Source organism: Carassius auratus, unplaced genomic scaffold, assembly GCF_003368295.1.
Source record: "Carassius auratus strain Wakin unplaced genomic scaffold, ASM336829v1 scaf_tig00214320, whole genome shotgun sequence".
Taxonomy (NCBI): domain Eukaryota; kingdom Metazoa; phylum Chordata; class Actinopteri; order Cypriniformes; family Cyprinidae; genus Carassius; species Carassius auratus.
In genome coordinates, this window is record NW_020527612.1 from 271,132 (window position 1) to 286,598 (window position 15,467).

The 15,467-nt window shown below is 35.2% G+C and overlaps 1 protein-coding gene and 1 long non-coding RNA gene across 11 annotated transcripts; one reads left to right on the forward strand and one right to left on the reverse strand.

The window, feature by feature from the left end:
* Positions 1 to 745: 745 nt before the first annotated feature.
* Positions 746 to 14,984, forward strand: LOC113091813 (uncharacterized). Of its 4 annotated transcripts, none has more exons than XR_003287446.1 (14): positions 746 to 851; positions 1,018 to 1,079; positions 1,650 to 1,854; positions 3,693 to 3,866; positions 4,319 to 4,406; positions 6,339 to 6,404; positions 6,732 to 6,815; positions 7,038 to 7,148; positions 7,637 to 7,691; positions 9,189 to 9,362; positions 11,971 to 12,055; positions 12,712 to 12,869; positions 13,032 to 13,117; positions 14,846 to 14,984. It is a non-coding gene; the product is annotated as an uncharacterized LOC113091813 (long non-coding RNA). The 4 variants fall into 4 exon arrangements; XR_003287447.1 differs by lacking the exon at positions 746 to 851 and adding an exon at positions 14,406 to 14,485; XR_003287445.1 differs by lacking the exon at positions 746 to 851 and having other exon boundaries at positions 1,000 to 1,079; positions 1,720 to 1,854.
* On the reverse strand, positions 931 to 7,127 carry LOC113091811 (uncharacterized). Of its 7 annotated transcripts, none has more exons than XM_026257440.1 (10): positions 7,059 to 7,127; positions 6,720 to 6,812; positions 6,327 to 6,371; positions 6,149 to 6,220; positions 4,311 to 4,382; positions 4,161 to 4,214; positions 3,952 to 3,993; positions 3,651 to 3,856; positions 2,387 to 2,543; positions 931 to 1,065 (listed from the first exon to the last, which is right to left on the reverse strand). In XM_026257440.1, the coding sequence occupies exons 1-10, from the start codon at positions 7,105 to 7,107 to the stop codon at positions 962 to 964; spliced, it is 894 nt and encodes a 297-aa protein (XP_026113225.1). In that variant the 5' UTR covers positions 7,108 to 7,127; the 3' UTR covers positions 931 to 961. The 7 variants fall into 7 exon arrangements, with proteins under 7 accessions (XP_026113225.1, XP_026113224.1, XP_026113226.1 ...); XM_026257439.1 differs by having other exon boundaries at positions 3,946 to 3,993; XM_026257441.1 differs by having other exon boundaries at positions 3,946 to 3,993; positions 6,720 to 6,797; positions 7,059 to 7,124.
* Positions 14,985 to 15,467: the final 483 nt, after the last annotated feature.

The window sequence follows — 15,467 nt, forward strand, 5'->3', positions numbered from 1 at the left end:
GCATTCAATTGGTGGGTATTGCTTTTATATATATCCCAGACAGCACACGTACGTCTGGCCGACGTCGGCCCAAGTGCCAAACATCGGCCACATTACCTCTAACATCTAATAAGTGTCGGCCAAGCGTAAGCAGATATAATTCAGTCAATGCTCTGTTTTCGCAGCTCATCAAACGTCGGCTCTGAGTCGGCTCCCTACCGCTGGCCGATGAAGTGCTCATCTCTGCTCGTGCTCAGAGAGAATCCCAGCGACAATTGGTTGACAGGTAAGTTTTCGCTTGAGGTAATAAATAAATCAATAAATATGGAAAAATACTACCGAAGTGCATATCATGTATAACCTTAATGTATGTAACTTCTGTTTATATTGTGTCGGTCGGTCAGTATAGAATACTCTCTTATTTCAAAGGTGGAATCGTCAAATATGGCTTTTAGAAGATCATAGATGTAGTTATTTGTAATTTATCAGGATAAAACTATCCCAGATAGCACAGGTACGTCGCGGGGACGTCTGTGCGATGTATGCTTTTGCATCTGGGAGACGTCGTTTTTAGGGCGTTTGCTCATCTGGAAGACGTCGCATAGACGTCTTTTTCCGATGTTCCAGCGATCTCCGGGAGTATTACAGACGTTTAATATTTGAATGTTACGTCTATTAGACATCTGATTTACATAGCATAGACGTCGTTCTTAATTGTACGATTTTATACGTTCCTTCATAGTTCCTTTTATTGATCACAGCTTTAGTTACACTGATTATGCATGCGTCTTCACATATGAGAAAAGTATAATAACTAACCCCAAGTATTTTCCACTCAGAATGAAAGAACACAACATGCTGTTGAATGATTTGTATCCTTTTATTAACAGTGAATGAAAATAAGCAGTCGTTTATGTTATTATTATTATTATTATTATTTTAATACTGAACCAACCAAACAAACAACAAAAAATCAAGTTGACTAACAAGGCATTCTCCCTGGGGCCAAGCGGAGATAATCCTTAATGTGTTTTTCAGCCTCTGCTTCAGTTGGCGACGGAAGCACGGGATTCTTCATAGCTGCTCCTGCATGTTAAAAGGTAAAACTTAAATAAGTTTAACAAATAAAACTTTTTTCACTTATTGTTTAATTAAATCCTCAAAATATGTTTTTTTTTAAAACTGGGCTCTTATGAATTTAGACAATGATAAGCAAACTATAAAAAATGATTTCAACATCCGTCCTTCCCTAAAGCTATAATGTCTGTATCAGTATCAGTTAAATTATTCATTATTCTATTAGTCATGTAAGATAAATGCATGCCGATCCAAACAAATCCATTTAAGAATTATGCATTAACTGCGCAAAATAATGTAAAATAAGACATTTATTTAGTCTTATGTCTGTTTAATTGTTCATATGATCCCGATGCGAGTTACTAGCTGAGAATGATTAGCCTGCCTTAATATTATCTAATTAATATAGATAATTGATGTGCAATTAATGTTTGTCTACTGTTTTTAATGCCACTCAGCGTGATGTAGGCTAATATAACATACAAGTAGAACGTTTAATGTCTGTGCTTTCTATTTGATTGGTCACTGTTCATTTCCAGTGGTGCTGAAATTCTGCTTCAGTCATAAAAACTTTAAACTGGTACCGGTTTCAGGTTCTTTTAGAGTGACTCCCAGATTAGTGGAGACACAGCCTGAGTTGAATATTAATAATTTTATATCAAGTCTACTTCGAAAACTGGGCTGGTCAGATTCAAGGAATCGACTCTTTTGGAGTCGACTCCTCATCAGTACTGCGCATGTGCTTACAAATCATCACATCGACGCGCACGTGGAAGTGATCGCCGCGGGAAAACTGAGGTACGTAGCTAGATTCATTGTCATCAATATGTGTGGTGTACGTTTGATTTTTATATAAAGTAAATTAAACAGATAAGTATTAGATTAATATTGACGAATAGTTGTTTCTGTGGTTTAGTCAAGTGGCGGTAACAGCTGATTTTGTGGTTCATCAACAGTTCTTCGTCACTTAGCCTAACTGTTAATCGTAAAACAAAAGTTAACATTTCTAAAACGCTCTTGTGAGTATGAAACCGCGTTTTACACTGTTAAAACGGCATATATCTGCTGCTAGGCACATGCATAATATATATTATGTTTTGTAGGCCTAATAATCTGTATGAAAAGCTCACGAGGGGTAATCGTGCTTTAACGAACAACGTATGATTTTAATAATGCATTGATGCATGCATTGATTCATGCTGAAATTAACATTAAGATTAATAAATTATGTAGAAGTATTGTTAATTCTTAGTTCATGTTAACTAATGAACCTTAATTTAAAGTGTTCCCCGTACACTGTGCATTGGAAAACATTTTGGACGTAATTTACCTATTAGGAGTGCTCCTATGTTTGTTTTCCTGATCCCTCGCTTTTCTCCCCTACCACACCAGTTTAGCTGTTTGGCTACAGGACCAAACACCTTGGAGCATATTCTCCATATTGTTTTCTTCAGTGTGTGTCCTCCACTGATGGATAACCTGTTCACCTTAAAAATAAAAACACATTTCAAAACATTATAGACAATGCCCAAACATTATGGTCCTGTTTCACAGACCGAGTTGAGTAGTTACTCACAAATTGTAATCTGTTACTGATTCCAAATTACATTAGAAAATTGTAGTTAGCAAAGAAATCCATTACATTACACGTTTTAAATAATGTAATCAGATGAGTTTGGTCAAAAGTAATCTAAAAGTAGTCTATCAAATTTAAATAGGATATTTAAAGTACCATATGACATAAAAATACAAAGAGTAAGTAAATATATTTTAATTGTTGTTATTTATAGCATGAAATGCATTAAATAATATATTATGTCAAGTTTTCTCAAACTGGTGTTTGTGAATGAACTGTAGGAGGCTTGTGAGTTCAATTAATGAGAAGCTAATAATTATTTAAATCACAAAAAGATTTTAAATTAAAATAAAGCATTTAAAAAAAAAAGTTTAATTTGTTTACCTGCATGTCATGTGACCATAACCAGTGTCGCAGAACCAAAGAACATAGAAATGTGACACTTAATTATTAAAAATATATATATATTTTAAAATCTCATGAGTACTTTTAAATAAATATATTAGGTGATCAGACGACAATTTTTTTTTGTTGTAAAAATCAATGTGTTGATGCAGATGCTATGTTCTTAAACATTAATAATCGAATGTAGAATAATCTATTACTATATTGTAAATTTTTAATCATGTAATCCATAAAAAGTAACTGTAGTCTGATTATGAGTTTTATAAAATGTAATTTTATATAATTACAAGTTCTTTATTTACTAGAATCTGTTTACGTAATCCAGATTGCATGTAATCAGTTACTACTGAGCTCAGAACAGGGATTAGTTTAAATCAGGACTATAGGTCCTAGTTTTGCTTTTATAAAAATGCTGCATGTGTGCATCTTGAGATGAAACAATGGCACTGACATATTGTACGAAATGTTATTGCAAGTTATTTTGAGTTAAGACAGCTCACACATGCATTTTAGTCTGGGACTAGCCTTAAGCCTGGTCTGTGAAACCGGGTATATAATAGATATTATTTACTTCATTGCAACTGTTAAACCTTCAAATGTCAATGATTTTTACCATCTTTTGCATCATTGCTTTCTCTGATAATTTTCTTTCCAGTTTGTCTAGTTCCTCCATGGTTGTGAGAGGGAAGACATCATCCTCGCTGTCCACCACTGGAGCACTGGAACGGTTGTTTGCTGCAAGGGACTGGACCACTGAAGTCAGATGATTGATCTTCATGTCCAGTTCATTAAGTGCCTCCAGAATTGTCCTCTCAACAGCTGCAACACAGTAAGTTTATCTGGGAGAGTATTTTAATTGAACTATAAGATGTATAATTTAACAAATTAAGCACTTCAATTTAACGTACGTGTACATTGATTAGTGATGCAGCTCCATCGTCTCACACCAGAAGCACCTGCAAGCACATAAAGCTCTTAAATGTGATTAAACTAACACGTCATGAAAAATTGAGTTTCTGAAGATATGGCTACATGCTTAAAGCCTTAGGCTGATGATACACATACTTTTTGAGCAACGATGCTGTCAACAGGCAAAAAAAAAAAAAAATTACAAATGACTTACTATTTGTTCTTGGCTGGTGAGTACTTGAGGATCTTTGTTCAGAGATTGTGTTCTCTGATGGATTGTACAGAAAATGTAATGTTAATAAACCTAGTGTTATTAATTTGCAGTGTATGTGTTTACTGCATGTGTTTATGAATGTTCTTTTACCTTGAAAGTTAGATGGGTGTTCACCCCAAGCATCTTCTTGCTCATTTTCATTGGACAAGCTCACTGGAACAGCTGGAGTTAAGAAAGGTGAAGTTGGTAAGTTGTATTTGCTATATTGACAGTGCATGACACTGATACAATATGGGCTAGATTTACTAACAGCTTGCACCAGCACAAACCTTCTTTTGGTGTTAAAATAGTACTGTCAGGATTTACTAAAGAGGCGCAGTAAAGAATTAGTGCTGAAAAAGATGTGGACAGTTGTTTTTGCGTTTAACCTTGAATATGCATTTGTAGTAGTTTTCCTTTGAGACACAAAATTTATGGGAGGTGAGTATTAAGATGAATAACGCAATGATTTAATAACATTTGTGCTCTTCAAATTATTTGTATTTGCTATATTTTTAATGACCAAAAAAGGCACTTCTTAAAGCAGGTGGTAATTTGCGCTGGACTTGGTAGATTGCACTGGTTATTGTGGGAATGATCTGGCTTCGTCTGTTCTGTAAAGTTTGCATTGTCAGTAAATCGCACGCATAATTTTCCCTCCCATCGGCAAATTTATGGAATTGTGCTCTAATGCTAATTTGGCCTGTTTAGTAAATCTGGCTCAAGGGCTCCTAAAGGGGTCATATAATGTGATTTCTATTTTTCCTTTTCTTCAGTGTGTTATGTAGGTATTTGTACATGTATAAGATCTACAGAGTTACAAAGCTTAAAGTCTCCCACTAAAGGATTTATTCTATCTAAAAGATAAGGCTGATCCAGACCATGCTAAACGGCTCATTCAAACACGCCCCTACACATCTACGTCAAGATGTGGAAATATTTGCGTAATGCCGCCCAAATGTTCACTCAAAAAAAAAGGTGTGGTTTCAGGAACCGCAGTTAGTGTTAAAGCAGTCATGTCAGGGAGATGCTTTGTGTTTCGAAGCAAAAGCTCTTTATGTGGCCTTCCGAAAGTATATGCAATGAGGAATCATTGTTAAGATTTATTTACAACAGAACAGCCCAGATGTTCAAATTTGTACAACACATTTAATGGATGACAGTTTTGTGAACCTAGGAGAGTACAAGGCTGGCTGTGCGCTATTTAAAAAAAAAAAGAAAAAAAGGTAAATTCCGACTTTGCTATGACAATCTTTGCAACGATTGTATAGTAAAATGCGCTACACAAATAAACTTGAATTGAATCTGGTGCTTATTCTGAATCAGCTACTTTAAGTGTTTTCTTAATAGTTTAAGTGTTTGCTATTGACTGTTCAAATGCAGAGTTTTGTGCAGCGTAGAGTAACATGTTGTGTGACTACGTGTGTGTGTGAGGGTAACATCACAGCAGAGTAAACAGACTGTCAGAAATCATAGCACATAAGCTGTCTTAACCGTGGCTTGTGTACTGCATCATCACTGTGTCTGTCACGTGACTCTGTTCCCCTTTCGGGCTTGAACTGATGGTAAAACGAAGGACATTATTAACAGTCTTGATATTTACTTTGAAAGATGAAGCTTGCAATTATGGAAAGGGGCGTTGCATTTCCGACGAGTGCTTGCGATGTTCGCCCAATAACAATGCATTGGGTCAGTTGGCCATTCAGAGCAGCCTGTGCTTGACGGAAGGAGGGACTTTGTTGAAAATGACGTTTTTGAGAGAGGCGGGACATAGAGGAACTACAATAGTGTACAGTATTTGAAAAATGTTTTTTTTTTTTTCAAAATTAAAACATGTCAACATATTCTGTTACACCAAATATACAAAATAATGGTCTTTAAAATAGCATATGACCCCTTTTAGTGATACCCTAGTAATGACTGAAATTGACTTTTTTTATTTTTTTTACTTTGCATTCTTCCTTGTTGTGTGGTTGATGGTCTTTGGTCTTGAGAGAGTCTTAAGGCAGAGAATTTGTTCTCTAATTAGAAAAAGTGAAAAAAAAAACTGTATTAGGTTGTGTTAGGCCATGACTCATTTGCAATTGTGTTTTTGATTTCCTCCATATACTAATGAATGTTTTTTACCTTGAGTGATAGATGGGTGTTCTTCCCAAGTTTCCAGCTGGCGGTCTGAATGAGAGAAGCTCATTAACATTACAAAAGGTACTCATTCTGCTGCTTCAACTGAATTGTGCTCTCTATTTCTTTGTATTTTAGCTTATTTAGCTTTAAATTTTTTGCTTTAAACAAGAGCACATTTTCTATAGTAAACCTAGATGAAATCCTACAGTATTTACCAAAAGTGAGTCATACAACTTACGCTGTGTTCTTTCTTGCTTGGAACTTGAAGGTCCCAGCAAAGAAAATGCATTCTCTGACAGATTGTACATAACATGCTGAATTACCTTATGTGTGTACAGTAATTGTCCTTTTTGTTTTCTTTTACCAAATACTAATTGTTTTTTTGTTTTTTTTTACCTTGAATGTCAGGTGAGTGTTCACCCCAATGATCTTGTGGCTCATCTGCCTGGGAGAAGCTCACGGGAACATCTGGAGCTGACAATGATGGAACTGGTAAATTTAAATAATTTTACATGACACATTCATTTTAATGGCTGGTTTTTATTCATTAAAGGAATAAAAATATGATCAGAAAATCAACTTGAATAATAAGTTTACAAACTGCATGTCATCTATTTATTCAGCAATCGGAAACTTGACCCACCCTGTTATGGAGTCAGGCTTTTGAGTTGTCATAAATGCAGTGAATTTACAGCTTTTACATTGTGTTTACAGTACTCATGTAGAGCCTGTTACCTTGACAGCTGGGGAAAGTCTCAAAACGGGCCTGCTCTGGCTTCTCCATGGCCCTTTGGTGGTGATTAACAAGTGCTGTTGAAAGAATTGGTATGTAGATGTTATGTCTGCCTCACAAAACAAGATTTTGTACTACACAAAGCCTTACTAAAGCTTGAGATTGCTATCACTTCTAATTGGCAACCAAATGTTTATTATTAAATCATCATTAGTATGTAAATCCTCAAGTTATGAATGTAATGATAGTAGTTCTGTCCTAAACTGTTAAAATAGCAACAGAATTGGGTGACGCTGAAAAAGAAAAGTGATGTAAACCAACAAATCACGAGAGCCTGTGCTATACATTGATCTTACCATGGCTAAGGAACATTCTTGAGCATGGAACAAAACATCCACAAATATCAGTTTTCTCAATTTAAAACTCACAATTGCTGAAAGAGTTCACTGCTTTGCTTGTTGTAAGCAGAGGTCGTACAACAGGACCTGAAAAAGAATAGCACTCAGCAGTCACACACTATTATGCCTTAGTCATTTAACTGTTTTATTGTATTTTTACCTTTTGTCTTGATGTATTTTAGAGGTGCTGGAGGTTTTGGTGCAGGCGGGACTTTTGGTGCGGGCTGGATTTTTGGTGTAGGTGGATTTTTGTCTCTATTCATTTTAACTTTTGTTTTTGGGGGTTTCATGAAGCTCATCATCTGATGAGAATGTTTTCTTTCTAAGAGCAAAATCAGGGAATTAGATTATTTTACAAAAATGGATTCTATAGGTAATAAACTAGCATGTTTGTCAATTTAAAAGAAATCAAAAACAAAAAAAAGCAACAAATACAGTGTAATTTCCTTTTCCAATTCAAACTCCAAAAAGGGTGCATACTACTTTCTGTGGTCTATATACAGGTTTTCTGACACCGTACAATAACCCAGGAAGGTTAGGAAAAGGCCAAAATATATATAAAAAAGCTCTTCTTACGTGAATGTGGCAAAAAAATTGGCAAAATTGACCCTTTGCAGAAAGTTTGATTGACATGCAGGCTGACCAATCATATCGCAAAATCTGTGATTTTAGTCCGACAATTAAACCAGACTGGAGATAAATGACCGGATTAACGTTGGTGGACTAAAATAATTTTAGTATAGACTTTGTTAAATAGGGGTGCACGATATATATCAGCCGATGATTAATGCACATCTCTTCAGTAAAGCTGGTTCTCTAATCAGCGGTAAATTTCATCAGGTGCGTGATTTCACATAGAGCAGCTGTTACTACACAGAGCCATGGTTCACAGACAAGCTGCGCAAATCCAAGTTCATTATATGCTAGGATTTGCACAGCATGTCTGTGATCAATGGCTCTGTTTAGTAACAGCTGCTCTATGTGAAATCACGCACCTGATGGAATTACAATATTTATGTTTGTTCACATTTGTTTCTTTGTGTGTGCTGTTGCGCTTATAGTTTTGATTTCTCCACGAGTCAGACAGGCTGTACGAGCCTCAACTTATGTGACCTTAAACAGAGTTTACACTGAAAGTAATACAATCAGAGTCATTCTCGCCAAAGTTTCCGTGCTGCCCTAGTTATTGTTTATTCAAATTTTAATGAGGTTAATTGTCCTGTCGGTCAAGTACAATTCTTTCACTTGCCCCTTCACAAAATCCACTTGTCCCGGACAAGCTGAAAAGCGTTAATGTCGAGCCCTGCATTAGAAACTGAACATGGCTGGTTACTAATTGTGAGTGAAAAGGTAGGGCTGAATTCAAGATTATAAGTAAATAAATTTATCTGTTACTCACATAAACTTTCTATAGTTTCAGAAGACTGAATATTACTGTTTGTTGAAATTACTTTTCAATGTATCTTTTTAAAGTGAAATATGTATTTTTACAACTTACTTGTGAATTCTTTTTATAGAATTTTCAGATTCTGAGATGTCAGAAGTGTAGCATGCCCTTTTCCATTTTTTGGAAATGTTGTCAAATGATGCTGAAATTATCAATATGTGAATTATCAGTATGTGAACTTAATTCATGAAAACCTTAAGCTGTGGAATATCATGTATTAGTAATTTTGTCATCTGTTTTAATGTTTATTTAAAGTGTATTTTAACTTGCTTACCCGACTCATGTAGAATTCTGGCCTGATGCTTGGTCCAACCCTTATCTGGCTGTGGTGCCTCCATCAACCTGACGCTCTTTAGTAACCGGTCCAAGTCTTTGTATGGAGGCCACCATGAGTGGCCATCTGAGTACCAGGACTTTGCTACAGGACCGGTACTCCCTTCTCCGACGAACTCCACTATCAGGTACATGTTCTTTTTGTTGTTGTTTTATTTTAGCTGGAACAACCTAAAGCCCCATAAAGTGTAACGATTCTTATTACATTTCAGTTGTTCATATGCATGATTCAGTTACCCAAAATAAAAGTAGCAAGTCCAAAAAAAAAATAAAAATTAGTGTGTGTGTAAAAGAGGGACTGAAACAAAATTACGGTCATAAGGAACTAAGAAAGCTTTCGCCTCAATGTTCTCAAACTTGCAGAAATGTGTTGGTCCTGAGATGCCATCAACTAGATGAATACCAAGTTCTGAGGATGGAAGGGGATAATCAAAAAAAGGTTCATGATTGTTGAAGGTAGTGTAGGCCACGTAAATGTCCTTCGCTGAAATTATATTTTGCAGCTTTGCAACTTTCCCATCAATGTAAACAAAACTGTTGGCCTGGTCCAGTTTAAGAGTGTAAGAGCAGGTTTTTATTTCTTTGTACTGTGAAGATCCATGAAAACATTCAGGTAGAGGGCCAGCCGTGTGTTGTTTCTTAATTTGTGTTTCGAAAATAGAAATGACGTGGAGGTTGAGTAATTAATGACAGATTTAACATTTTTGGGTGAACTATCCGTTTAAAAATGTGAATTCCTGGTATCAAAAATCAATTGTTATGATGAAACTGGCAAATCAGAGATCAGAGACTAGCAGGATGCTAGTATTTATGTATGTAAGAATCTCTTTAATGTCTTCATTAAGACATTACTAACATGCTGCATGATGTTGTAATTGATCTAAACCCAAATACTGAGTGGTCATTTAAAATATATACTTACAAAGTCAAAGATGTTCTCAAGATGTGGCTCTTAAAAGAGCCGTTGTGGTGTATGTAGCTGCTGTAGACAAAAAAGAAGAACGCATACGAGTAAGATATGTCTGTACACATTAAAATGTTTTCACTTTCATCAGTGGTTATTGATTAATTAGGATGTTATGATGAATCTGGCAAATCAGATGCACGATGCTAGTTTTGTTTCCATTTCATTCATACATGCATTTAATAATTTTTTTATTTTTATTCCTTTATGTATTCCTTTAGTGTCTTCATTAAGACATTACTAACATGCTGTATGATGTTGTTGTAATTGATCTAAACCCAAATACTGAGTGGTCATTTAAAATATATACTTACAAAGTCAAAGACGTTCTCAAGATGTGGCTCTTAAAAGAGCCGTTGTGGTGTATGTAGCTACTGTAGACAAACAAGAAAAGAGAGAAAAAGAACAACGCATACGAGTGAGATATATCTGTACACATTATGTTTTCACTTTCATCAGTGATTATTGATTAAACATGTTGTGATAAATCTGGCAAATAAGAAATGACGTTGACTCCACTTACAACAATAAGACGGCAATCGACACTGAAAAAGAGAGAGAAGATAATTAATTTCACTGTAGTCTATTAAATCCCAAAGTTTATAGTCTCTGATGGATATGTATAATATTATTTAATAAAGCATGATAAGAAGAAGAATGCAGAGCAATGTTTCTGATGAGACCTTACAGCCCACTAACAAATAAGCCAAAGTAAAAATGCATTTTCATTCTTGAGAATCACCGATTTCTATAAAGGTGTCAAGGCTTATGAGTTTTATCTCTCTCTCTCTCTCTGTCTGTCTCTCTCTCGCTCTCTCTCTAAGTGCACGCGCCAGCGTGTGTTAGAGAAAGGGTTTACGCGCTCGCGGTTAAACCTGACAAGTGACAACGCACTACTTTCCATACAATTGTGAATAATGAAGATATTATTAAGAATAATTGTATGATTGGTCTCTTTTAAAGTAATGTTAACATGACATAACTCTAAAATGAAAGAGCGTCTCTCAAACGGAGCGGATTGGCTCTATCAGCAATGACGTCACACGGATGTAACGGCATTTCGGTGTTTAACGGCGCTGATGAGCGGCCTGTAACTATATATTAAACGACGGAAATCGTCTTCGTGAAATGTGATACAATTAACGGAAAAGAAAAATTTCTATAAGTCCAATTTTTACTACAATTTAACTGGTTTCATGAGTTAAAACGTCTGCTATTTATTTTAGTAGTATAACCCTCAGAAAAACGAACTGTTCCCTCAGACGGATTGTTATTATAATTACAATTTATTACTTTCTTTCTTCATAGTTTTAAATGTCATTTACTTTTGTTGTCGGTCCATACTTTTAAAAAGTCATTTCACTAAATAGGTTAAGTAAAAAGTAATTTACCTCAGGAAAAGGCACTGCTGGGGATGTCACTCAAAGTTGAGTCAGGCTGTGCGCGCTGGGCACAGACCCCTGCTTATATAGGACCGCTGCCCGGTTTCGCGGGCTTGGCACGCGAGTAAGAATTTAAGTTTTTAAGAAAAATAATTATTTTCATTTTTTTATATTTTTTTTATGTACAATGATATAATGACACACAGCGTTAACTTTGCATTAAACATAATAATAATAATAATAATAATAGTGTTTTCCTATTATATTCAAAGCAATGGTGTTACCAAAAATATAAGCCATATAATTTTTTGTTTTGTTTTACTTCTTTATTTTCTTCCCCAGACTGAGAGTTCCTTTTTTTTTATTATTATAAATTGGGCAACCCCATAGGTGGCGATGTACGCGCGCGAGTCGCCAATGAGCCAAGGGATGAAGAAGTCCTCAGGGCAAGATGTGGTGGAGTTATGGTTGAGAGGTAAAGTATGAAAGGTGGAAATGTATAGATTTATGATAGTATGTTTGTCATTGGTGAGATTGTTGAAAGGTTTTTAATAGTGAACTAATTTTAAACCGTTTTAACCGACCATATGTTGAAGCAACGCGTTTTGGAACCAACCGCGGTGCATGTTCAGTTAGCAACAAACAAATTTGATCCCAAATCAACTGCGATACACGTCACGTTAAACGCATGGCAAAATAAAAAAAAACAAAGAATATTATTTTATGTTCTATAATTGTTAGAAATGTAAATGTATGCAATACTATAAATCCATAAAATTCCAAACCTTGTGACCTAAAGACATGCATGTGCACATTATGCACAGTTTTTCGCTCAGCCTTGTGCAATATAGAGAATAATCATAATAATAATGATATTTATTGCCTTTTGCTATAAAAGTGACATTTTCTTGAACATTTCTTAATGAAGACATTGAAGGGGTAATTTAAAAATAAAAACTAGCATCCTGCATCTCTGATTGCCAGATTTCTCATAACACGCATAAATATAAACAAAGAGACTCAAGTTATAGCTCTTAAAAAAACCTGTGTGTGTGATAATGTCATATAGTTAGTTCAAAATTGCTTTGATTTAGTGACTTTACCATTTGTTTTAATGATGTTTATTTACAGTGCAATCTATTCTGCTTACCCGACTCATGCAGACTTCTGTCCTGATGTTTGGCTGTAGTCCTTCCATCATCCTTTTGCAACCGGTCTATTTATGGAGACCACCATGATCTAATCTATACAGATCTAGTTGTCTCTTCTCCCACAAACTCCTCTTTCAGGTATATATTTTTTGTTGTTGTTGTTTGTTGTTGTTTCAACAATGTTGACTGTATTTTGTATACCAAAACAACTTGGGGGTGTCAAACAAACTTCCATTGAGTACCATTAGACCACTCAAGAAGAATTACCTCATATAACCAAGATTTAATGTTGTAAAGCAGATTTTGAGCGGATCTCCTTCATTCTGCAGCCAGCTCACCAGAACCTCTGGGTGCACCAGCTGTGGATATTACAGGCCAAACTTTGGGTGAGGATCTTTCTCCCACTGTTCACCACCAAACCTCTTCCTATATGTAAACAGTTGTTTAGCACACTGTTGTCTATATTTGAATGGGTAATTTTTAGGCTGCAACCAATTATCTTAATTAAATAATGTTCTAGATTAATTTGATAAAATGCCACATTTTATTTTCTTTATTTTTATTTTCCGCATCTACTTACAGATGTGAGTCTCAATGTTCTCTGCACACAACTGCTTACAATAGTGTTTCGATTGCTGTCTGTGGTGAAAAGTAACTATATGAACAAGTAACTAAGTCAAGCAGTATTTAAATTGTATTTATTTACAGAGGTATATGAAGTCACACTTGTCTGTTTGTGAATATGTTGTGCAGCACAAATCCATGAATGAATGTTCTTGAAGTGAGTTAAACTTCAACAGATATCCCCTGCTAAGGGAGTAGGGAGCAATGAACACTTTGTAGGGACCATGTCAATGGGAACACAGGTTATGCACAGAGCTCTCTTCTAACGAGCTGATTATCTGAATCAAAAAGAGAGACTTACAAAAATATGTAGAGCTGGTGGGCACGGGGACTGGAACTGAGAACCGCTGCTCTAATTAAAGGAAAGTAGTATAGTAAAGTATTATCAAAGATGGCGACATCCATACAATTAAAAGTCTTCTGTTAAATCTGAACCAGCAGCATCTTTTATAACTTGGAGTAGATAGGATTATTTGGGTCACATACAGAGTACAAAACTTGAAAGTAGCGGAGAAAATGCTTCAGTAAAGAAATATTATTTGCAGTTTGCTCTGACAGATGCTTTGACAGATGTGTGTGGACCTGAGTCATGTTTCTCCAGAGCACAACTTACATTTGATGGTAGAGTCCTTGTCTAATTTTGGAAATAATTGAAGAGAATAGGAGTGCAATGATTCTGACTACAATTTACGTTGTACTAAAATATTTATTTTAAATGTAGGTTTAATATTCTATGTTATATTTATGAGAGCATTAAATGTAAAGGAGTATACATGTAATTACTACAGTTACTACACGTAAAACAATTGCTATGTTAAATTTACTATTTTCAGAATATACGGTATATTAACGTGAATACATGTTCCCCATAACAGTTAACATTTAATGGGTGTTTTGTTTTTAGGATTTTTTATGTTTTATGCTTTAAAATGGCAAGCAAAGAGTTTTTTTTTTTTACAATGTCATGTTTGTATTTTAACCCTTTTTTTGGCTAATGTGTAGCACAACTTACATAAATACATTCACTATATTTGTTTTCTTTGACTTCAGTTTTCACATTGTTTGGAGGACAAAATCGGGAAGGATGTAGGGGCACACAGTTTGGGCACACATACACAGTTCATCTTTGGGTTTGTTGCTCTGTGCTGTTTGATTGTATGGTAGTCAGAACTTTGTTCAGTTTTATTCATTACTGTCAGCTTTCACAGCGATACTGCTTAATGAGCAATTATCTCTATCAAACATGGACCTTAAAGGGATGGTTCACCCAAAAACATTATTCAAATAAATATTGTGACAATCATGTTCATGAATCTGATTTCAGTGGCACAGCTGTGTAGTATCTAGTACAGAGGTCGTTGACAGTATTGTGTGCATTGTACATGATGTTCACTGCCCAGTATTGTATTATTGTTTACACAGTAAGTTTTCAGTAACATTATTTCCTTATAAAATGCTCTAACATTTTTTTCCTCTCTTTTCTCCACCAGACACCCTAGGACAACATCCTTAGCACAGATCCACCTATAGCCCTCCATCATTCCCACATCCATCTTGCAACAGTTTCATTAAGTGCAGTCCATAACCAGTTCACAGTCTACACCTTGTCCATTGCAAATGTTATGGATTATTCTAATAAGATCTTTCTATTATTTTTTTTGAGACAGTTATTATGTACTCTGTTATGTTGTGAATAAAGTCAGCCCCCCCCACACTCGATGCTTTCAGCAGTTAATAGATTAAAGTGTGTCCTTAATGTTTTATTATTTAAAGATTGTTTTTAAAGTTTATTACAGGCTCAGTTTATTTTTTTTCACTAGAAAATAAAGTGGAGTATTAACTGTCATAATCAAGTATGAGACTTTTGTCAGTATCATTAATTCTATGAGGCAATATGAATCAAATTAACATTTGTATAGGGTTTTCATCCGAAGGCTTCTTCCTTGTTCAGTTAAACATCAAGGGTTTTCTATGCCTTTGTCACCTTTTACTTTCTCATTGGAAATTATGAGCATCATTATTTGGAAGAAAATAAGAATATGAAAATGGCTTTGATTTCAATGTATTGAATGGAATCAAAGAACCACACAAACCTTTGACCTTCACACAGAC

Excerpts from the sequence above, each read along its gene's own strand:
- LOC113091811 (XM_026257439.1), bottom strand. The coding sequence starts at position 7,107 with ATGGAGAAGCCAGAGCAGGCCCGTTTTGAGACTTTCCCCAGCTGTCAA. Across the intron at positions 6,813-7,058 it reads GACTTTCCCCAGCTGTCAAG|TTCCATCATTGTCAGCTCCA; the intron begins GTAACAGGCTCT and ends TAAATTTACCAG. Across the intron at positions 3,857-3,945 it reads CATCACTAATCAATGTACAC|CTGTTGAGAGGACAATTCTG; the intron begins GTACGTTAAATT and ends ACTGTGTTGCAG.